This window comes from Caloenas nicobarica, chromosome 17, assembly GCF_036013445.1.
Source record: "Caloenas nicobarica isolate bCalNic1 chromosome 17, bCalNic1.hap1, whole genome shotgun sequence".
In the NCBI taxonomy this organism is placed as follows: domain Eukaryota; kingdom Metazoa; phylum Chordata; class Aves; order Columbiformes; family Columbidae; genus Caloenas; species Caloenas nicobarica.
In genome coordinates this window covers 6,278,739-6,298,555 of record NC_088261.1, presented here as the reverse complement: position 1 = coordinate 6,298,555, position 19,817 = coordinate 6,278,739, and the positions used below count along the sequence as shown (strand labels likewise).

Genomic DNA, 19,817 nt, shown 5'->3' with positions numbered 1-19,817 from the left:
TTCTGCCCCGCTTCTGAGCTCTTACCTAATGCTGAAAGACTTGGAAATCCGTTCACCTTTCCACAAGACAGCTTTTCTGTTCCTGATACCATTCTGATTACAGCAGCTGGATAAACATCTTTATACTCCGAGCCAAAAGTCTGCAGTGAACTGTGCTTTGGCATCTCCAAGGCTGGGCTGAATTCTTCTCTGTCTGAATGCCAAATCACCAAAGGACTAATGCAGCAGCCCCGGGGAAATGCCAGGTCGGAAAGCTGGGAAATGCCAGGTCAGAAAGCTGGCTGCTCCAGGGGCTGCAGGTGCCCTCGCAGCCGCTTCCCCGCATTACAATGCGCAGGGGAAGGAGTTTCCTGCTCCTGCTGGCACCCAGCCAGTCACTTTCTCATCATCCATATTCTTAAGTGGAAGAGCAGATGGATCAGTCGCTTCCTAGATACGAACCAAACACGGATGCGTTTGCAGACAGAGCCGCTCTTGTTTTGCAAGGAAGCGTTGGGCTGACCTGTGCGAGGAGCGGCCGGCCCTTGGATCTCTGGAGCAAGGCTGAGCGCTCCCCGTGCCAGCCGCCCGCCGTGCTCTCCCACAGCCCATCCATCAGCGCCCACTGGCCCAGCCGCGACCTTCCTCACTTCTTCCATCTGTATTTTTCTCTCGGCGACTTCCTTATTTTGCCACGTTATGCGGATCCTTTGCTCCTTCGAATCCCGCTTGCCAGGCTAATCCCTGTCCAGCTGAAAAGCCATGTGTTACAGGATCCCTGCGGATCTCTCCAAGCTGTGCTCAACAGATGCTCCCGTAAATTCAGCTTTTGGCATGATTAAAAAGAAGAGGAAGAGGCCTGTGAGCTTTAAAATAGGTGTGTGGTTGAAGCTGGCATAAAAACAAAAGCAGATATAAGTCACATCCTATTTTTTTTCCCCCCAAAACCAAAGCAGAATCAAAACATCCTTTTGCTTTAGTCAAACTAAAACAAAATAGTCAAACAAAATACTGCAGGGAGTAAACAGAGTTGTTAACTTGTCGGTGGAAACCACAAGATCATGGGCTGTGTACGAGTTGCAGGAGAGCTGCAATGCTGACACGTGCATTATGTTGCCTTGGGTGGTAAACAGCCCCTCGCTGTCCATGGGTGACCAAATCCCTCACGTAGGAGGAAAATTTAAGCAAAAAGAGTGCAAACCAACAACCCTGAGTGGGGGGTTATTTTGTGAAGTTTGAGAGCATGCTGATCTAAGGTGTGGGGTTGTTTTTACCAGGCCCCTGGGGAGGGGTAGCGTTGCTTATCCAGCCTCGTGCACCGCTGCGCTTGTGGCTGGTGCTGGCTGCTGTCAGAGAGGGATCCCCTGTGTCCGAGCCCTCATCTGCTCTGCATCCGCATGGTCTGGACCACAGATGGACACAGGCTTAGGAAAAGCTGGACTTGATTTCTCCTCTTTTCCGCAGCTTCAAATTGGGCAAAGCTCAAGCCTTGGTGCTGCAGCTAGCTGGAGGTTTGTCCCAGCACACGAACCTGCCCATGCTCTGGCTCCACATCCAGCCTGGAGAGATGGAACCCACAGTGAGGATACATGCTGACGTGGCCACTGTGCGTGTCCCCCTCTGCGATAGCTGGGGTGAGTTAGTGCTGCTCAGCAGCCCTGGGAGAACAAGAAGGATCTATTCTCAGTGCTACGCCGGAGCGAGCTGTGTGCAGGGTGAGTCTGTGGGGCAGCTCTCCCAGCCTTTCCCCGGGGCTGGAGATGGGGCTGTGGTGGCCTGAAGATCCCAAGGGGGTTTGTCCCAGTGGCACAGCTACTCCTTACCCTGAGCTCGGCTCTTTTTCCCTCATTCACAAACCCTGTGTGTGCGTGCAAGAGAGGGATGTGGCGGGGAAGGGGCATCGCCCTGCTGGGAAAGGGGGCTGGAGGATGCACAGGGGATCGTTCCTCCCGCACAGGACGGGGAGGGACGCACCGGGGCTGCGCTCGCACGGGGGGGTGCCGGGGAAGCCCCCGCCGCCCGGGTGCCGCCGGCGGAGCCCAACCCTCGGCCGGGGCTGGGCCGGGCCGGGGCCGCCCCCGGGGCCGGGCCGGGGAGAGACGGGCCGGGGCCGCGCCGGCCGGTGCCGCTGGGCGCGGAGGGGAGCGGAGCGGAGCCGGGATGGCGCTGCGGGCCGCCCTGGCGCTGGGGCTGCTGGCGGCGGCGCAGCCCGGACCGGCCCCGCGGCAGCGGCGGGAGGCGGAGGTACGAGCGGGCGCGGGAGCGGGCGCGGGAGCGGGCGCGGGAGCGGGCGCGGGAGCGGGCGCGGGAGCGGGCGCGGGAGCGGGCGCGGGCGGGCTGGGGAGGCAGGAGCTGCCGCAGGCTGCCCTGTGCCCGGCCGGGGGTGAGTGTGCCCCGGGTGTGCCCCGCTGTGGCCCTGCCATGGGGGTGCGTGTGCCATAGGGGTGCGTGTGCCATAGGCGTGTGTATGTGATAGGCGTGCATGTGCTATAGCTGTGTATATGCCGTAAGTGCGTGTGTGCCAGAGGTGTGCGTGTGCCATAGCTGTGTATGTGTGTGCGATTGGTGTGTGCATGTACCATAGGCGTGTGTGTGCCATAGGTGTGCCCACGCCATAGCTGTGTGTGTGCCATAGATGTGCCCATGCCATAGATGCGTGTGTGCCACAGATTTGTGTCTGCCATAGGTGTGCGTATGCCATAGGTGTGTGTGCCGTAGGTGTAGGTGTGTCTGCGCTGTGGCTGTGTGCATGCGTGCCCGAGGCACGTTCACACCACAAGTGCGTGTCCGTGGGTGCCCAATGCATGTGCACCCATGCTGTAGCTGTGTGCCATGGGTGCCCGAGGTGTGTGCACGTCACAGACGTGCACGGCACAGGTGCGTGCCCGCGGATGGCGAGGAAGAGCCCTGCGTGCTGCTGCCGTGTGTGTGTGAGCCGCAGCTTCATGACTGTGTGCGCTGCTGGTGTGTCCATGCCAGAGATGTGTGTGGATGGTGCAAGTGTACGGCGGTGCCTGCTGGAGATGTGTCCGTGCTGTAGGGTTGTGCTTGGAGCACCAAGGCGTGTATGCCCACTCGTGCTGTATATGGAAATGTGTCCCTAATGGTGATGTACATCTGCAAACCTACCCTTCTGTGTATCTCCGACAACAATAAAAGTCCTACGCTAGGAAACCATCCCATCTCCCAGCAAATCAGGATGGGACAAAAGCCATTCTTGCCCCTCCCCTGCCTCTCACCAGGGCTGTCCCCATTGCCTCTGTTTGGATTTCTCCTGTTTGTCCCTGTATCATTGTCACGCCATCCTGCCGTCCGTTCGTGTTTGTTTTGGGAGGACAAGGTGTGAGATTTGGCTGGCGAACAAAGGTTCGTGTTGTGGATTTTTTCTTGTTTAGGCATCAATCTGGTGTACATTTGCACAGATGCTTGATGTTAAAACCCCAGCAAGTCCTGGTGGATTAACTGGGATTTTTCACATCCTCGAAGTTGAAAAGTGCACATAAGTGCTCGGAGGCTTGTTTTAATGTGCAGGCTTCTTATGCTGGGAGATGCTGTTTCAAAGAGGTGATTTATACTTGTGCTTGGCTCAATGTGCACAAACCTCAGTCCAGCCCCTCATGCCATCTGGAAAAAAAAAATCTCCAAAATTTGTAATGCTCAGAAGATAAAAAATTCAAAATTGAATTTAGAAAGAAAACCAGCTCATGGAGGATGAGAGCTTTAAAAGGTCTGATCTGACTTTTGATTCCTTACTCGTGACTTCTGAGATTTTTTCCCTTGAAGCCTCAGAGCAGATCCCAGGATTGTGGTAGATCCCAGCGGAGAGGTGCCGGGCAAGTGACCTTCCTGTCTCCCTGCCTCAGTTTCCCCAGTGCCATGTGGTGCGCTGACCAGGGCCTTTGGGACAATATGTAAAATGGAAATGCTTGGAGACTGGAGTAAGAAAACTTGTCTAAATAAACTGAGCAGTTAATTTTGCTTTTAAGATGGGGTTGAAATTCTCACATAACATCAAATAGTTCTAGTTACTTGTGGCTTTCAGACTGCTGCCAGGCTTTGCTTCTAAAGCTTTTTTTATTGCTTTTAAAACAGCCCATGTTAGGAACAATGGGTTGTGTAAACTTAGATGTGAAAGTCTGAGAAAATGTCCAGTTGAGTTGTTTTACTGGCTTGTGCCCTTGTTTTCACTGCATTTATATCAACTGCAGCTACATTAAAAAAAAAAGAAGAAAAATTTGGAAATTTAATTTGAAACATTTGTACATTAAATCATCTTGTTATCTGCGGGCTCCAGGCAGGAGAAGGTTCGATGCTAGATAGCATGTAGTTTGGCAAAGCTGGTTTCTGGCTGGGCTGTGCTCGGGACAGCAGTTGGGTGTGTGGTGATGCCCCGAGTCCCCCTGATCCCCAGGAAATTGTGTAAAATCCATAGAACATGAGACCTCACCCCGTACTGGGAGTGAGGAGCGTGGCCGAGTGCTGGCGGTGCCAAGGACAAAGGACAATAAAGTCCCTGTGGTGGTTTGCGTGTGAACAGACAGGTCTGAAGAAAAATTGGTTAAAAATTTGAGAAAAGCAGAGGATGGAAATGTGGAGCGAGACTAACGGACCGAGACATTCTCATTTCTGATTTTTTTTTTTTTTTTCCATCCTGCCCTTCTTCTCCCTCTCTTGCAGTGGCACGTGGCCTCTGACTTTTCCCCATCAGAAACCCAAGGGCTCACATTAATCATAGGCTCTGGGCTCTATTTGTGCTGAGAAATGCTCCCGTGTCCAGATGAGCCCCTTTATGGAGGGGGCAGCCAGTTGTGATGCTGAGGGCAGTCTGGCCGGAGCGAGGGTCTCCGGGTACCACCCAGCACATTGTGGGGCTTGGGGGTCAGCTGGGATCCCCACATTTTCCCTCTGATTGAAACAGCAGGAAGAAAAGTCTTCTTCCTGGGAAAAATTCCTGCTGTTCAGCCTCAGCAGGGTGATGCAAGGAGTGGGGGAGAGGAGGAGGAATTTTTCGGGTGCCATCGCCCTGGTGAGGCACTGCTGGGCTCTGCGTGGCTGGGGAGAGCGTGGAAAACCCCTGAGATCACGGCGGGATGTGGCAGGCGGTTCCGAGGCACCCGGCGAACCCCCAGCGTGATTAACGGCCCCATGAGTCACGGCCACCCGAACAGCCCCGCTTTCTTCCTGCTCTCCCCCAAAACAATCCCTGCTTGTTCCACCCAGTAACGCCCGCCAGGCAGCGGGAACGTGTCTTCCCCCGTTCCCATCCCCATGGAGGGCCAAGACCAAGCGTTTTGTTTCCTTTCTCTCCTTAGACATGAAAGCACAACCAGTCTACGTGACCAAACTGGTTTGTCAGCCGCCCTGGTATTCGCAGGGGAAGGTTTGGCCAAGCGCGGTGTTTTCCCCTGTTTTCCCCAAGTGCTTTGGGTCACATTCGGATAGATTTGGTGCATTTCGGTGCTGCCAGGGGTTGTGCAGTTCAGTGCTACCCAGGGCCTGGGGTGCTGGGGCAAAGCTGGGAGCTGGTTTCAAGTGCAGGGGTGAATTGTAGTACCTGCTGATGAGATATTCCTGTATTTAACACACAACCAACCAGAGCGATCTGCCAGCCCTGCAGGCAGGCAACACAGAGCCCAGCGCGTTTCATGGCTTTTGTTTCCCTCCAAGTGATGCAATATTGATTATTCCTGTCCTGTAGCATCTCTCGTGCCCAGGCAGATGGGGAGGCAGAGAGTGAGCTCCGGTTCAGCATCCCAAAGATCTGGGTTACCAAAACCAGGAGAGGTTTTAGTTAGACCTGCGGTGCCCCTGGCTGGCTGACCCTCCATCTCAGCCCCAGGAGATCGTGTGAAAACTAAAGAAGTTTAAAAGATGCTGGGCACAGTATTTCCCCAGCTCCACCATCTTCAGTGGCAAATAGATAATTTCCAGCTAAAGTAGGTTTTCAGGAGGGGTAGGTGGAAGAGGAGGTTCCTTTAGGACCAGATTAGTCAAAGCAGGGGAGCATCACAGCAACCAGACAGGGCCTGGGGTTTTAATCAGCCTCTGTCATTAACATACGGAATTGGCTGGTGTGGTTTCTGTCTTTTCAGTGGGAGGACAACCAAGCTCTGTACTTGCTAATCTCCCTTCTTGTGTGTCTCTGTGTGTCTATATATATAACATTTATATAGATACTTATACACACACTTAAACAAAAGAGACACAAGGGCTCTGCCTAATGGTTTCCGACTGCAGGCAGGAATGTGGATTGGGAAATAAATGAACGTTTTAAAATGCCTTGACATCTTCTGAAGGCAGTGATGGGCAGGAGGAGCCGCCGCTCCTTCTGCAGTCGTGCCAAAATGTTCTTGGGGGTCAGCTTTCCATGTGTCTGTTCTCTGCAGGGAAACTGAGGCTGAAAAGCCAGAGCTGTGGTTTCCCCCGTGTCCATCTCGGTGGTGAAATGATGCTGGATGGAGCCTGGGGTTGAGGACCCACCCGGGCTTGCTTGCCGGGCTGCTGTCATGTCATGATTAAAAACAAGAAGACCTTGGAGGTGCAGCACGAAACGCCTGCCCAACCTCCAGCAGGATGGGATCACTTCCCTCTGCTGCTGCGGGACGGAGCGGGGAGATGGGGTTCGTCCCCAGGCAGAGCAGAAGGGACCACAGTCAACAGGAGCCCAACGTGAGGCTCCTCTGATATTTAACTGGTGGAAAGACGCCAGGAGCTGAGTGTCTGGAGCAGGGTCAGGCAGGACTGGAGCCGGCTGTCTCTGCTCTCTAATTGTTATCCCATTTTCTAGGGTGGGAGGTCTAATTGTATTTGCTGTTGGCCGTCTTCCACCTGGGATGCCTGCAGTCGAGGGAAAGGTGTTTTTTTGAGTTTAGCTCTCAGCAGAGATGATTTCCAAGATTGTGACCGGGTCCCCACCTGAGCCCTCAGATGGGAAGGGACCCCCCCATCTCCCCCAGTCCATCCTCCCACTGTCCCTGCTGCAGCCACAAAGGTTTTTTCTGCCCCGGCGCCGGCTCCCGGGCAGCCGGACCTTTCCTCTTCTCCCTCTCTTGTGTAGACAGGGAGCCAAGCATATTTCATATTAACTCTCAGCTCTTGGTTTCCTGCTGTTTTTCTTTTCCCATTGTATAGAAAAGAGCATTTCCCCATCTGGGGCAGGAGGGAGGGGGGTTTCCCAGCAGGGCCAGGCTTTGCATTGCAGCCTCTGGAGAGGTTTAATGGGCTGGTGCCAGCTGCCAGCCAGCCCTGCCAGAGCCTGGCTGGTCTCTGGGGGGTTGTACAGGGCACGGGGGGTCTGGTTCAGGCACAGGACACTGTGGTACAGGGCTCTTGGGTTCTTCTCTCACCCCAAAAAGTCTGCGGTCCAGGGGACTTCATCTGCTCTGCTGTCTGATAAATAACTCGCGCATGGGCGATCAGCACATCCCTCTCCTGCAGCTCTGTGTTTCCAGGACTGGCATCACCTGGAGCTCACAATAACTGTGTCTAGAACCTGTCATAACGTTTCTCCGAGTGGTTTTGCAGCCGGAGAGCTGGTGCCTGTGTGCAAGAACCTCAACACAACACGGGACAGAAAGTGCTGCTTTGGTTGAATTTTCAAAGCTCAAGGGGATCTGGGCAGGAGTAATAAAGCCCGTGGTGTGTGTACATTTTGGTGCCGGTCAAAAGCAGCTGCTGTGATAGTGGTTGCTTTTTTGTCACGTACCCTGACTTGTCCAGATGGGGTTTCAAGCCTTCGTGAGATCATGGTGGGGAAAAAAACCATTTTCATGCTTTAAGAATGGGATTGTGTTAGGTTATGGGAGAGGAAACAGCTTCGAGTTCTTGTGTTTTTGATGCAGAGTGAAAGCCAAATGGTGGTAGAAAAGGTTTAGACTGTGCCATGGTTTGAGACCCAGGACTTTCTGCCTGGGTGCCCTGTAGCTCACATTTATCTGCACTGATGTAAGTGCTGGGGATCATCACCCCGTGTCCATATATGTAGCTGACGATTTTCTAATCTCGAGGAGAACATTATAAAACCAGAACAACTGAGAAAGAGGCCAGATACCTCCTCCGCCCTCAGGGGTACCCGACCTCCCTACCGCCCCGTCCCTGGGACTCTCCCCCATTCCCGTATCCTTCCCTGCGTGAGCATCCCCAGTCACTGCTGTATTTTGCCTCCTGGTACCCATGTAAAGGGGGAGGTTATCCCAGTGTGGATGGGGAGATGATGTATCCAGGGTATACACTCCATCCCCGGGCAGAGATGCTGTGGCTTTGTCTGGTAGACAAACCGATGCTCTTGTCTGCTCTTACACCCGATTCATCTCGACTCACGGGGACTGGAGCCTGATGCTGCATGGAGATGCTGCTCCCTCCAGCCGATGTGTTCGGTGGGAAACGGCGCCAAATTTTTTGGCTGGGGCTGGGTGAGGAGCATGTCGTGGCAGGAAGCCATGCCGGAGGGGGATCTTCCAGGTAGAAGGGGCATAAAGGAGGAAGTAACTCTGTGGCTGGAGGAGATGAGGGGTGGGAAGGGGCAGGGAGGGCTCACAAAGGGCTGAGCAACAGGCAGAACACATGAGGTACCTGCCCTGCCCCTGGGAAGGTGGTGGGTGCAGAGGGTGACGTGTTTGGGGATGACGTGAAGATGGCTGTTCACAGTGAGAGGAGGGTTTGCGTGGGAGGAGAGGGAAAGACCCTGGCGAATCCTGGGGCTGCTGGACCCAAAAACTGCTCCTGCTCCCACCAGGTGACCGGCAAAGTGGGGCCGGCTCGGTGCTTCCACACCGGGGAGGGACATTGTCACCTCCATGGGACATGGCGGGGGGGCTTGAATTGCCCAACAAAGGTGGGCGGACGGGAGTAGCATTGCATGCACATTAACACTGACCCCCTTCTTCTTCCCACCCAAGATGAGCAAGGAGAGAAGAGGTTTTTAAAACACCCTTTTTCCAGCACGCAGCAGCCGCGCTGTCCCATGGCCGTCCTGGTGCTCAGCCCATCCCTCCTTTGGGATGCGGGAAACCGAGCAGCCACTTTCACTTGTTGTTCCTCATTCCATTAACTCAGATTCTGTTGCACTAACAGGATGCTAGGCGGCTTGTTTGTCTCCCGCAGACATCCCCAGCGGCGGGGAAGGCGGGTGGGGAGCAGTCCTGCCACCTCGGCTATTAACCTCTCCGAAAGCTGGGAGCGCAGGCTGGGCAGAGGGAAATGGTTTATTTTCTTTTAACATGCAATTGATGTGTTGGAGCAAGTTCAGAGCAACAATCTCCGTCCATGTAAATGGCCGATAAGAAGAAGAATGGTTTGGCAGAGCGGATTGCCCCCGGAATCTCTTCGCTTTGCAGCAGCACATCCTGCATGGGACTGGGGGAGGCTGCAGCCTGACCCCATCTCACCCCACCCTCCTTGTGTCCACAGCACTTTAGCCTTTATTTTAATCATTGCTTTGAGCAGAGGTGATTAGAGCTGTGGGTTTGGTAGCCTCTAGCTGCGGATGACATGGCAGCAGGGGTTATTTTTTGGTCTGTTGATGGCAATGTTTCCTCCTACGCCTGCATCATATCATGGCCAAAAACCCACAAGCCATCAAAAATTATGGGGACGAGACACATAAACCTGCCTGAGCACAGGAGGGGCAGCTGCTTGGGGTGCAGAGGTCTCAGGAAAAAAAATAACTGGGCATTTCTGCACAGCACAGGGTTTGCAGCACTGTTTCCCATTGAATCTCCCTTTTTCCCCCTGCTCCCAAGCCAACATGTGCAAACACCCGCCTGCGCTCTGAGCTGTGCCTCTCCCATCTCTCTTCTTGCAGCTGTTCCTGGAGAAATACGGCTACTTCAGCGAGCCAGGGCCCGGCACGCACAGCCCCGCCGAGTTCACGGAGGCGGTGAGGTAGGAGTCTTTTATTTAAAACCGCAGCAGAAATGCAGCAACTCCAGCTGCAGGGGAGCTGCTGGGTCTTTTTGCAGCTGGGGGGTATTTTTGCAGCCGGAACCTTCTCTTGCATGGTCCGATGATAAAGCACAACCAACCCTTTTTGGAAACGCCGGTCCATACCCAGCTCCCGCAGCTGGATGCCGGCTGCTGGCAGCCCAGCTCCTTGCTGTGCTGCTTTATTTGCCTTTTATGGCCCGGTGCTCCCCTTATAATAATATCTGCAGCGAGGCCAAGGTTGGGGATGGCTGGGAGATGTCAGGGGGCTGAGCTGACAGCCACTGCTCGGACTTCTCCTGTCGAGATCACAATTGGCTCCGGGAGCATCGCTGGCCTGACCCTGTGCAAAGTCAAGTGCAAAGTCAAACAACTGGGGTTAAAAACAAGAAAAGGCGTTTTTTAGGCTCCCCTGTCTGCTTTTGCCCTGCTAAGAGATGGCTCACTGGTCAGATATGGTTGCAGAAGCAAATCCTTCTCGTTTTACCACCCAGATGCATTCCTGATGATGGGATGTGAAGCTTGCTGGGTGAAAGCCCTGGCTCAGCTCAAACACCCGGCGCAAATGCAACCAAAACCCCCGGGCGATGGATCCGAGTGTGGGTGCTGACATTTCCCTTCTTTTTCCAGGGACTTCCAGCGGGTGACCCACCTCCCGCTCAGCGGGGTCCTGGATGCCCCCACGCTCCATCAGATGGCCCTGCCGCGGTGCGGCACGGGCGACGGGGAGAGCCGCGGTGCCTGGGCACGCCGGGCATCTGCCGCCCGGCGCCGGCGCCAAACTGCGCCACACGGTGAGCACTGACGCCAAAAATCCCAGTGGGATTTGGGGTTCCGGGGTGCTGGGAGTCCAGCTCTGCTATCCCGGCTCCTGGAGATGCCACCACGGGCGGGAGGTGCAGCCCAGCCGGCACAGCGTCCATCCCAGCATCTGCCTGGACTTTGCACCACTTTGTTTTTAAACCTCTTTATTTTCAGTTGTTCTGCATGGCTTGGTGTCAGCAGGGATTAGAGAGATGCAGCTCCTACTCGCGGGGAAATTTGGCCCTCCAGGGTGGTTTTACTGCTGTCGAGGGAGCCGAGACATCTCCCAAGGAGCTGTCAGGTCACCACGGGCCGGGCACAGCCATGGTGGTGTGATCTAGAGGGCAGGGGCTGGCACGCAGTGAAGTCATGCCCAGGCTCTGCAGAGCTTTGAGACTTCTAAAGTGTATTACTCACCCAGCAGCAACCACAAAACCTGCTGGTGCTGGACCACCCAGCCACAGGGAGTTGTTTCACCCACGTTAAGGGGTTTAACTCTGCTGCGAGCAACATCTCTTGCTCCTCTGTATCCAGGATTGGGCCTCTTGTCTCTCACAAGCTGCCTCCTGGGCTTACAGATGAGTAACTGGATTCCTAGAGAGCAAGAGGGCTGGGACCAGCTGCTCTTAGGACATGGGAAAAATGAAGGCGAGATTAAGAAAGGGCTCTGTGCCGTGTCAGGCTCTCTGCATGTGGCAGGGCTGGCGATGGACGGCCCCAGGAGACAACCCCGTCCTCCTCCTCCTGCCTCTGGCTTTCCTGCCAAAACCCTGACGTGCAGCATCACCCTTGCAGGCACCATTCTGGGCAGAGGGTCTCAAGTGTCCCGGGTGGGAGGGCAGAGCCGGGGGGGCACACGCAGCAGGAGATGGGCAAACAGCAGCAGCCCGTGCCCTGCGGCTCGTGGAGCTCATTTTTGGGGATTGTGGTCTGTGGGTGGGCGGCAAGAGATGCCCAGCAGCCCCGAGCCCAGGTGGGGAAGGGCTCTGTGTGGCACCAGCTATCGCTCCGCTGGGCTGGTGCTGGCAGATGCCCCATGGCAGCGAGCCGGGGAGCAGCCGGGGTGGGAGCAGGGCCGTATCGGTGCCTGCAGGGCTGGTGGCACCGGCCAGGAAGCCCAGAGCCTTTGTGCTACATTGGCTGTTTTTCCTACTTGAAGCAGGAAGCCGCTGCAGCTGAGCCAGCAAAGTGCTTTGTTATTATCCACCCAGCAAGATCTTCGCTGGGCAGCGGCCGTGTCCATCGTCCCACCAGCTTTGGGCAACGCTTGCACCCCAGTGCAAGGGGTGGCAATAGCCAACCCCGGCTGAGCTTCGGCTCCTGGCTGGGTTATCCCGACAGCAGTGGCCAGTGTGAGGCTGGGGAGGGCATCTGTCTCCCCTGCTGTATCTGGGGTTGGTCCCAGCCCAGCGGTGCAGGTTGGGTCCCTGTGTGGGATGGGGTCCGGTGTGTCTGCCCATCTCTGCGCCTCTAAACAAACTGCCCCTCTGCAATTGAAGCCTTTGTCTTTCTGCTCTCTGGGAGGGTTTGGGGACAGGTGCTGTTTGCCTCTCGAAAGGGACTGGGTTTGGAAATCGGGGTCTGCAGCAGAGGGCACTGGGAAGAGGACTTTCTTCTAGCTGCCTTGCTGGGCTTTACGGAGCAGACAGCCTGTGGGGCAGCAGTGTCCTGGGTTTCCCCTCAGGGAACTCCCTGCCTGCAATTGTCCTGGGCTCAACGGCTGCGTGTGGCGCCCAGCCAGCCTTCCTCTCCCTGGGAGCCAGTTCCCTTCGCCCAGCCCTACCCGTGGGTGCCATCCATCCTCCTCCGGTGTGAGATGCTCTGGCCAAAGGCTCCTGCCCATGGGTGCCATCTGTCCTCCTCCCCTGGGAGATGCTCCCCCTCTCGGGATGCTGGGGCTTTCTCTCAGGGCTGAAGTCATCCAGCCCCTGCCGTGGGCTGCTCAGAATGCAGTGCAGAAGGAAGCAGAGCTGGTGGGGCTTGTCCCCGTGGCCAGGGTGGGTGAGCTGGGGTGGGATGTCAGCCAGCTTTGCCGAGTCGCTTGGCGCAGACCCACAGCAGCAAGTCCCGGCGTGCTGCCGGCTCTGTTCCCCCTGTTTCCCTGCACATCTGGAGCAGATGCAGCCGTTGGAGGTCTGTCCCCGCTCCCACGCCTCGGCACAGGCTCTGACACCTGCATCTTCCCAATGTGATCCCATGGCTTCTCTCCTGGTCCTGGACGCCCCCGGCCAGACGTAACTGCGGGGCCCCGGGGTCTCCACAGCTGCCGAGGGTGCTGGAGGAGGAGGAGGGGGCTGTGATGCTGTGTGACGGCTGTGGGAACACGCATCTTTGCAGCCCTGCATGGTGGGAGGAAGACAAGGAGCCTAAGGGGATCTCATGGACTTGTCCTCTTCAACGTTGTCACCATGCGCCCCAGTGGCATTGGGGCTGTGTCTCCCCTGAAAGGACAGAGGAAACCATGGGCAATGAGATCCTTGGTGATGGTAAAATGATGCTTTAAAAATGAATGGTGAGCAGTGGTTTGTCCCCACTGGGTTATCCCCAGCTGGGCTTCCAGGCAGCATCTTCATGGGTCCTGCTGCCAGTGCAGGCTGCCAAAGCTGCTGGTGGACTTTCAGCTTCAGCTTGGGAAAGCCATGGCTTTTCCTAGCTCTGGGAAGCTCTCCTCCTCCCAAGCATCCCCGGGGTGGAAGAACAAGCCCAGGTGCCCATTGTCATGCTGAACTTGTCCCTCTTGCAGGCGGGAGATGGTACAAACGGCACCTGACCTACCGGGTGGTGAACTGGCCGTCCTACCTGCCGCAGCATGAGGTGCGCCTGGCCGTGAAAGCCGCCTTCGAGCTCTGGAGCAACGTGTCCTCGCTGGTGTTCTGGGAAGCGCGGGACAGCCCGGCCGACATCCGCCTGACCTTCTTCCATGGGGACCACAATGATGGACTCAACAATGCTTTCGATGGACCAGGTGCTGGTCGCTTCCCCCTTGTAAGCTTCTCTTTTACGTGGGCTTGTCCCTGGCAGGGAGGATGGCTGGGGCAGTGATGGGCTGGGGGTGATGGAGGCAAAGCTCTGCCCCCGCAGTCCCTCTAACCAAGGACGCCTCCCAGTTTGCACCAGTTTGCTTTCTGATTTGGGGTCCTCACTCCCAACTCTGCAACCTAGGTCTGCCAGCAAGGCAGTTGAGATGCTTATTATAGGATCAGGCTGATGACTTTCAAGAAGCCCTCCCCACCCTGATAGCATCCTCCAAACCTGAGCTCATTCCTTCCAGATAAACTTTGCCTTTATAATATCAGACAAGCCCAGGTTTTTCTCTCTTCTTGAGCCTTTGCCCAGCATGGGTCACTGCGGTGGCTTTGATGTTCTCTGCTGCCCCATGGTCCCTGACGGCTCTCGTGTCCCCAGGAGGTGCCCTGGCTCATGCCTTCTTCCCCCGGCGCGGAGAAGCCCATTTTGACAGTGCTGAGCGCTGGTCCCTGCACAGCGGCAAAGGACGAAACCTGTTTGTCGTGGTGGCACATGAGGTCGGCCACACGCTGGGGCTGGAGCACTCCCCCGTCAAGAGCGCCCTGATGTCTCCTTACTACAAGAAGCTCAGCAAGGATTTTGTCCTCAGCTGGGATGACATTTTGGCTGTCCAGAACTTGTATGGTGAGCCTGGTTTCCCCAAGCATCCCTTGGTTCCTCCAGTGTTGTTCACTGGGTTGGAGAGCGAGGAGCAGGTCTCTGCAAGGGGAGAGGACCACATGCAAGGGCCATGGTGGGGATGGGCCCCATTGTGTTGTGGTTGGTGAGGAAGATGTGGTGGAGCATGTGGGATGGGTACCAGGTCCTCCAGGATGGAGAAGGTTGGACTTGCTGCCTGCTTGTTTGCAACTAGAGAAATGCTGGTGTGTGTCTTTGGGGGTACCAAGGGGTCTTTGCCACCACCGTATAGAAGAGGACAGGAACCAGACAGTGGCACAGGGAGTGTTTGGAGCCCTGGGATGGATCCCCAGCCCTGCACTCACACAATGCTCTGGGGAAAGCTGTTTTCCTTCTCCGCGACTCACCGATCCCTGCTCCATCCCAGGGAAGCCCTCCAAGGGCTCGGCCATCCAGCTCCCGGGAAAGGTCTTCACCCACTTCCAGGACTGGAGCGTGGACCTTTACGGTGGGGACCGGCAGCAGAGGAGCCTCAGCGCCTATTACTGCCACTCCTTCTTTGATGCCATAACCACTGGTGGGTGTTTGTTGGTGCAGCCCTCCCCCAAAGCATGCACCCCCACAGCTCACCCCAGTGCTGCAGCAGCCTGGTTCTGCTCTGATAAGCTCTGGCGGTGGGAAAGGTGGGTTGGGCTGGTCCACAGCCCCATATGTGCTCCTGGGGCTGGTGGCATTACTGATGCATGTCGCTGTTGCTGAGTGGAGCATCTTGAGGACACAGCAGTGGCTTGGTGTGTTGGGAAAGGGGAAAATATCCTAAACCTTGGGCTGTGGCAAGGCTTATTTGCTGCAGGAGCTTGAATGTGGAAGACAAGCCTTGAGAGGGAGCTGTGGTCAGCTTTTATCCTCTCCAGGCTGGAGTGGAGGGGATTATGAAAGCCGAGGGGGCGGCTGCAAAGGCAGAAGGGAACCTCCAAAACCGGAGCATCCCTGAAGCACCGAGGAGCTGCGTGGGGAGGAGAGGGGAACCAGGCAGCCATGGCTGGGAGGTGGGATGAGGTTTCTCACCTGGGACCCCCTCAATTCTCCATCTGCCCCACAGATGCGGATCACAACCTCTACATCTTCAAGGGCAGCCACTACTGGGTGGTCACAGCAACTGGCAACGCCAGCGACCCGCAGCCCCTGCAGCCACGCTGGCCTGGGCTCCCCCCCGGCATTGACGCCTGCACCTGGTCCCAGCTCAGCGGCAAGTTTTACTTCTTCAAAGGTAGGTGAGGTGTGGGCAGGAGAGCGGCTCCTGCCTGCTGGGCTGCCTGGAGCACCTTCTCCTGCCTGTGTCCCCTGTCCCCACCCACTGGTCCCCTCCCAGTGCAAAGCTGGGGCATCACTGGGTGCCAAGTGTGCAAAAACCCACAGGAGCCCTGAGCTCGCTGCCTGCCACAGATTAACCATATGGCCTTGGGCATATCACCCCCTTGTGCCTCACTTTCCCCATTAACCCCTTCAGGAGAGCACTGCTCACCTGTGTTTGAAAATAAAACCAGATGCGTCAAAACCTTTCGGGGTCCCTGGGAGAAAACGCTCCCCAAAGACACGTGGCCACAGGGGAGCTGAGGACTCTGGCATTTTCACGCTGCATGTGGTTCCCTGTGCTGTGCCGGGAGCTGAGCTGCCACGGGGAGCTGAAATGCCACCCACAAGCTGCCCAGTGACACGCTGTGTCTGGACGGGTACAGGAAGGTCAAATCAGGCAGCTCGACTGCCAGGGTCAGCCCCAGCTTTTAATGGAAACCAGTCGCTGGCTGGTCAGAAAGGGGCTTTGTTGCTGCGGCTGGGTGGGAGCCAGAAGCCCCTTTCCCTTCCCCAGCCCTCGGCTGCTCCCTCCCTCCCTGGGGCTGGGTGAGGCCACGGCTTGTGAGCAGAAAGGGGCTTTTGTCTGCCTGATTCATAGGGACAGGGCTCTGCAGGGACAGCCGAGCGCTGAGCCCCGATTGCAATTCCTGCTGCTGCAGTTCTGGTCTTGGTTGTCCCAGCCCTGGAGGGGTCTGTGTCTGTCTGTCCCGCTGGCTGCGCAGGAACAGAGAGATGTTTGCAAGGAAGCAGCATGGGCTGACAGATGGCGTGGTGACCTGGCTGTGTGCATGGCGGTCCCTTTCCCTGCCTTCAAGCCCCTGAGCTGCCGTGCCTCAGTTTCCCCAGCCAGCCTGCTCCCTGGGGCAGCCCTGCGGTGGTGCCAGTTGGGTCACCAGTGGGATGAACGGCACAGATCCATCTCTTGAGCTGCAAAGCTGGCCCTGTGGCTGACCCCTTCACATCTCCTGGAGCCAGTCCTGCAATGGGACTCTAACCCCTCTCCCCGGCTCCTCCCAGGTGGCCGGTGCTGGCGCTACGTGGGCTCCACCTTGGAGGCAGGTTTCCCCCAGAAATGCAGCGCCCGCGGCATCCCGCGGCACCCCGACACCGCGCTCTACTTCCAGCAGCTCCGGCGCCTGGTCCTCTTCAAAGGAGCCAAGTACTTCGTGGTGAGCGAGGAGACGCTCGGCGTGGAGCCTTATTACCCCCGCAGCCTGCAGGACTGGGAGGGTTTGCCCCCCGGCACGGTCGGCGCCCTCACCCACCGCGACGGCTTCATCTACTTCTTTCGGGATGACCAGTACTGGCAATTCGATCGGGCGAAGCTACAAGTGGTGGCCACTGGCAAATGGGCCACCCAGCTGCCCTGGATGGGCTGCTGGGATGCCAATGGTGGGCAGGTCCTCTTCTGAGCAGAGTGTGCCAGGACAAAACTTGGGGGAGGCTGAACCCCCACCTTGCTCGCTGCTGTCTGGGTCTCTCTTTATGTGACTCTGGATTCCTGTCTGGGGACAGCTGGGCAGGGACTGGTAGGTCGGGGATGCCCGCGGATGGTGGGAGCCATGGGATGGTGGAGCGATGCCCCGGGATGCAGCCAGGAAAGGGCAACCATCAGCCCAGGCGAGTCTGCCACAGCCAGGTGGGCTTAAAAATTTGGGAGACCATTTTTTTTTAAAAAAAAAGACCACAAAAGAAGGTATAAGCCATGGAGACTGCAAACACACCCATTTCTGTTCATGTTCAGGATATCGTTACGCATTTTTTTTCAAACTGGGGCTGAGGTTTGTTCATACTTCAGCTGTTGTTTTCCCATGACCAGGCAGAGAAGTGCCTCACCATTGCCTAGTTTGGAGCTCGGGTGCTTTTAAATAAGAGACTGAGAATGTTTCCTTGTTAAAACAAAAAGAAAAGAGACATTTGGACAAAAATACAGGTCCATGTTGAGCTTTGCCCCCTCTGTGTTGACAGAGCCCCGCTCCTGCCTCATCCCGTCCCTTGCCTTGGGGATGGGGGCCACACCCGGAGGGGGAACAGGTGCTTTGCTGGGCTTGCTGGAGACACCCACACCATGGGATTTTTGGGGTAGAAAACAGAGGGGTTTGGTGTAGGAGCCTCTTTGGGGTGAAACAAGGCGGGAGGTAGAGCTGAGCCGCTGCCCATGTCGCTGTGCAGGAGCATTGCAGCTCGGCTTTGCGATGGATGTGGGATTCTCCAGTGTCTACTAAGGGTTGTGCTCACCTCGCAGCTGTTGTGTGCAGAGAAAGGGTCTGTCCTGTGCTCTGTCTCTGCAAGAGGCAGGATCAACATATTTTTGAGTCCTGTGCCCCTCTGCCACAGTTGGATGAACAGGGTTGAAATATTACTGGGGAAGGAGGGGAAGAGGAGTGGGTGAGCAGGACAGACGGACGTGTCTGTGCACGCAGGCTCACGAGGACAGCTCTGCTGCGTAATCCTCATTCCTTTCCCAAAGCAGGTTCCCCACCTGGAAACGCCGCTGGCTCCTGTGCACCGAGTCACGGCTGCAAAGGGCTTTTGGTGCTGCCAGGTGCCAGCTGAGATGTGGATTTGGCAGGATGGGAGCCAACGTGGGCAGTTCTGTCCATTCTCTGTAATGTTCGTGCGTGAGCCCTTTCTGCACAGACACGGACACGGGGACTCGTCTGCTCATGGCTTAAAATCTCAGGGGACTTTGAATGTTGCCAAAGAAACGGGGTTGTGTCATTTTTATTTTGAATTGAATGATAATAAGGCAACACTGCTTCCAGGAGGTCCCAAGGGCTTTGAGACCTGATGGCAAATAAAGTGAACCTCTGGGTATGTGATGTTGGGCTTTCTGCTTGTTTTCATGTCACGCTTTTGTATTTTTTTTTCAAGCCAATCTCCTGTTTCTTGAAAGGGCTGTAGTTAAGATGCATGTGTGTGTTTGAGGCTGGAGTGGGCATTGCTGGATGTGGCCGCAGCTTTCATGCTTGCTGGATCAAACCACGGAGATGGATCCCACTGCAAACTTGCTGATAGTGATGATGCTGTTGGTGAAGAATACATGGAAATGCTCTTCCTTGCTTCATCCCAAATTACTGAGAATTTCTTCACACCTTGGGATGTGTTAACGGGTTTTTTTCCTAGAGTGGAGGACGAATTAATGCTGATGGGCTTCCTCCAGGTCTCCACCTTCACTCCAGCCCATCGCGGTGTGTGAAGGCAGGTCCTTACCTCCAGCAGGACAGGGAGCACCTCGAAACCTTCCCTGCTGCTCCTGTTTGCTTTGCTTCATGCTGTGACACGCCGGAGTGTTTTTCCTGCAGGGGGAAGGACCCGCAGGCTGGTGTGGATGGTGTCGCAATGTTTGCAGAGATCGGTCCTGCGTCCGGCTGCATCTCACCGGCCCTTTGGCTGCTGCTGGCTGTGGGCTCTGCAGCGTGATGGGACATTGATGAGGGTGATGGGGAGACAGGTGAAGAAGGCTGGTGCTGGATGAAGTCTTGCTGTCAAGACACTCGCTCTGGGCTTTGAGAAGGGTCAGAGGAGCAGCCTGACTTCTGCTCCATGTACCGCTTTTTGGAGACAGGAGGATTCACGGGTCCATCTGCACCCTAAGGCTACTCCACACCTGCAGCTCTGCAGAGAAGCAGCAGATCATTGTCCCCATTTGTGTCCCCTTAGGAGGGACCCAGGCATCCCTTCTGCTGTGGGACCAGAGGCTGAGGACAGGGCAACCTCAAATCGTCTCCTGTTTTGGGGTTTTTCTTTTCCTCCCTTGCTTGCCACGGTGTGTTTGCTGGGGCTGTGTGCTGCGGGGATGCCTTGGGGTCACAAGTGGTGCCACCAGGGCTGGGGCTGAGCACAGTGCTGGCAGAGATGGGGTGACTGTGCCGCACCGCCCACACCCTACATGTCTGGGGTGGGGGGTCCAGGGAAGATGGATCCACACCCCGAGCCATGCAATCAGTCTCACTGGATGTCCCGGCTGAAAATCCTGTGTCACAAGGGTCCTTTTCTCCTGCCGGGCTGCCCAGCAGGACACACCAGGCGCAGACTCCTCCGACCAGCCTGCGGAATTGCTGGGATTCTTGCCTTTCCTCCCCCAAAATGACACGGGCTGATCCAGCTGC

General features: G+C 56.2%; 1 protein-coding gene across 1 annotated transcript; it reads left to right on the top strand.

Moving 5' to 3' along the window:
• The first annotated feature begins 2,083 nt into the window (after positions 1-2,083).
• On the top strand, positions 2,084-18,507 carry MMP28 (matrix metallopeptidase 28). The gene is made up of 8 exons (XM_065647132.1): positions 2,084-2,223; positions 9,782-9,861; positions 10,531-10,694; positions 13,448-13,669; positions 14,110-14,355; positions 14,777-14,926; positions 15,452-15,619; positions 16,723-18,507. Exons 1-8 carry the CDS (start codon positions 2,140-2,142, stop codon positions 17,115-17,117), a joined length of 1,509 nt encoding a protein of 502 aa, XP_065503204.1. The 5' UTR covers positions 2,084-2,139; the 3' UTR covers positions 17,118-18,507.
• Positions 18,508-19,817: the final 1,310 nt, after the last annotated feature.

Bases quoted from the DNA above. Each gene is read 5' to 3' on its own strand.
- MMP28 (XM_065647132.1), top strand. From the start codon at position 2,140: ATGGCGCTGCGGGCCGCCCTGGCGCTGGGGCTGCTGGCGGCGGCGCAG. The intron at 9,862-10,530 runs GTAGGAGTCTTT...TTCTTTTTCCAG, and splicing joins GAGTTCACGGAGGCGGTGAG to GGACTTCCAGCGGGTGACCC. The intron at 10,695-13,447 runs GTGAGCACTGAC...TCCCTCTTGCAG, and splicing joins GCGCCAAACTGCGCCACACG to GCGGGAGATGGTACAAACGG.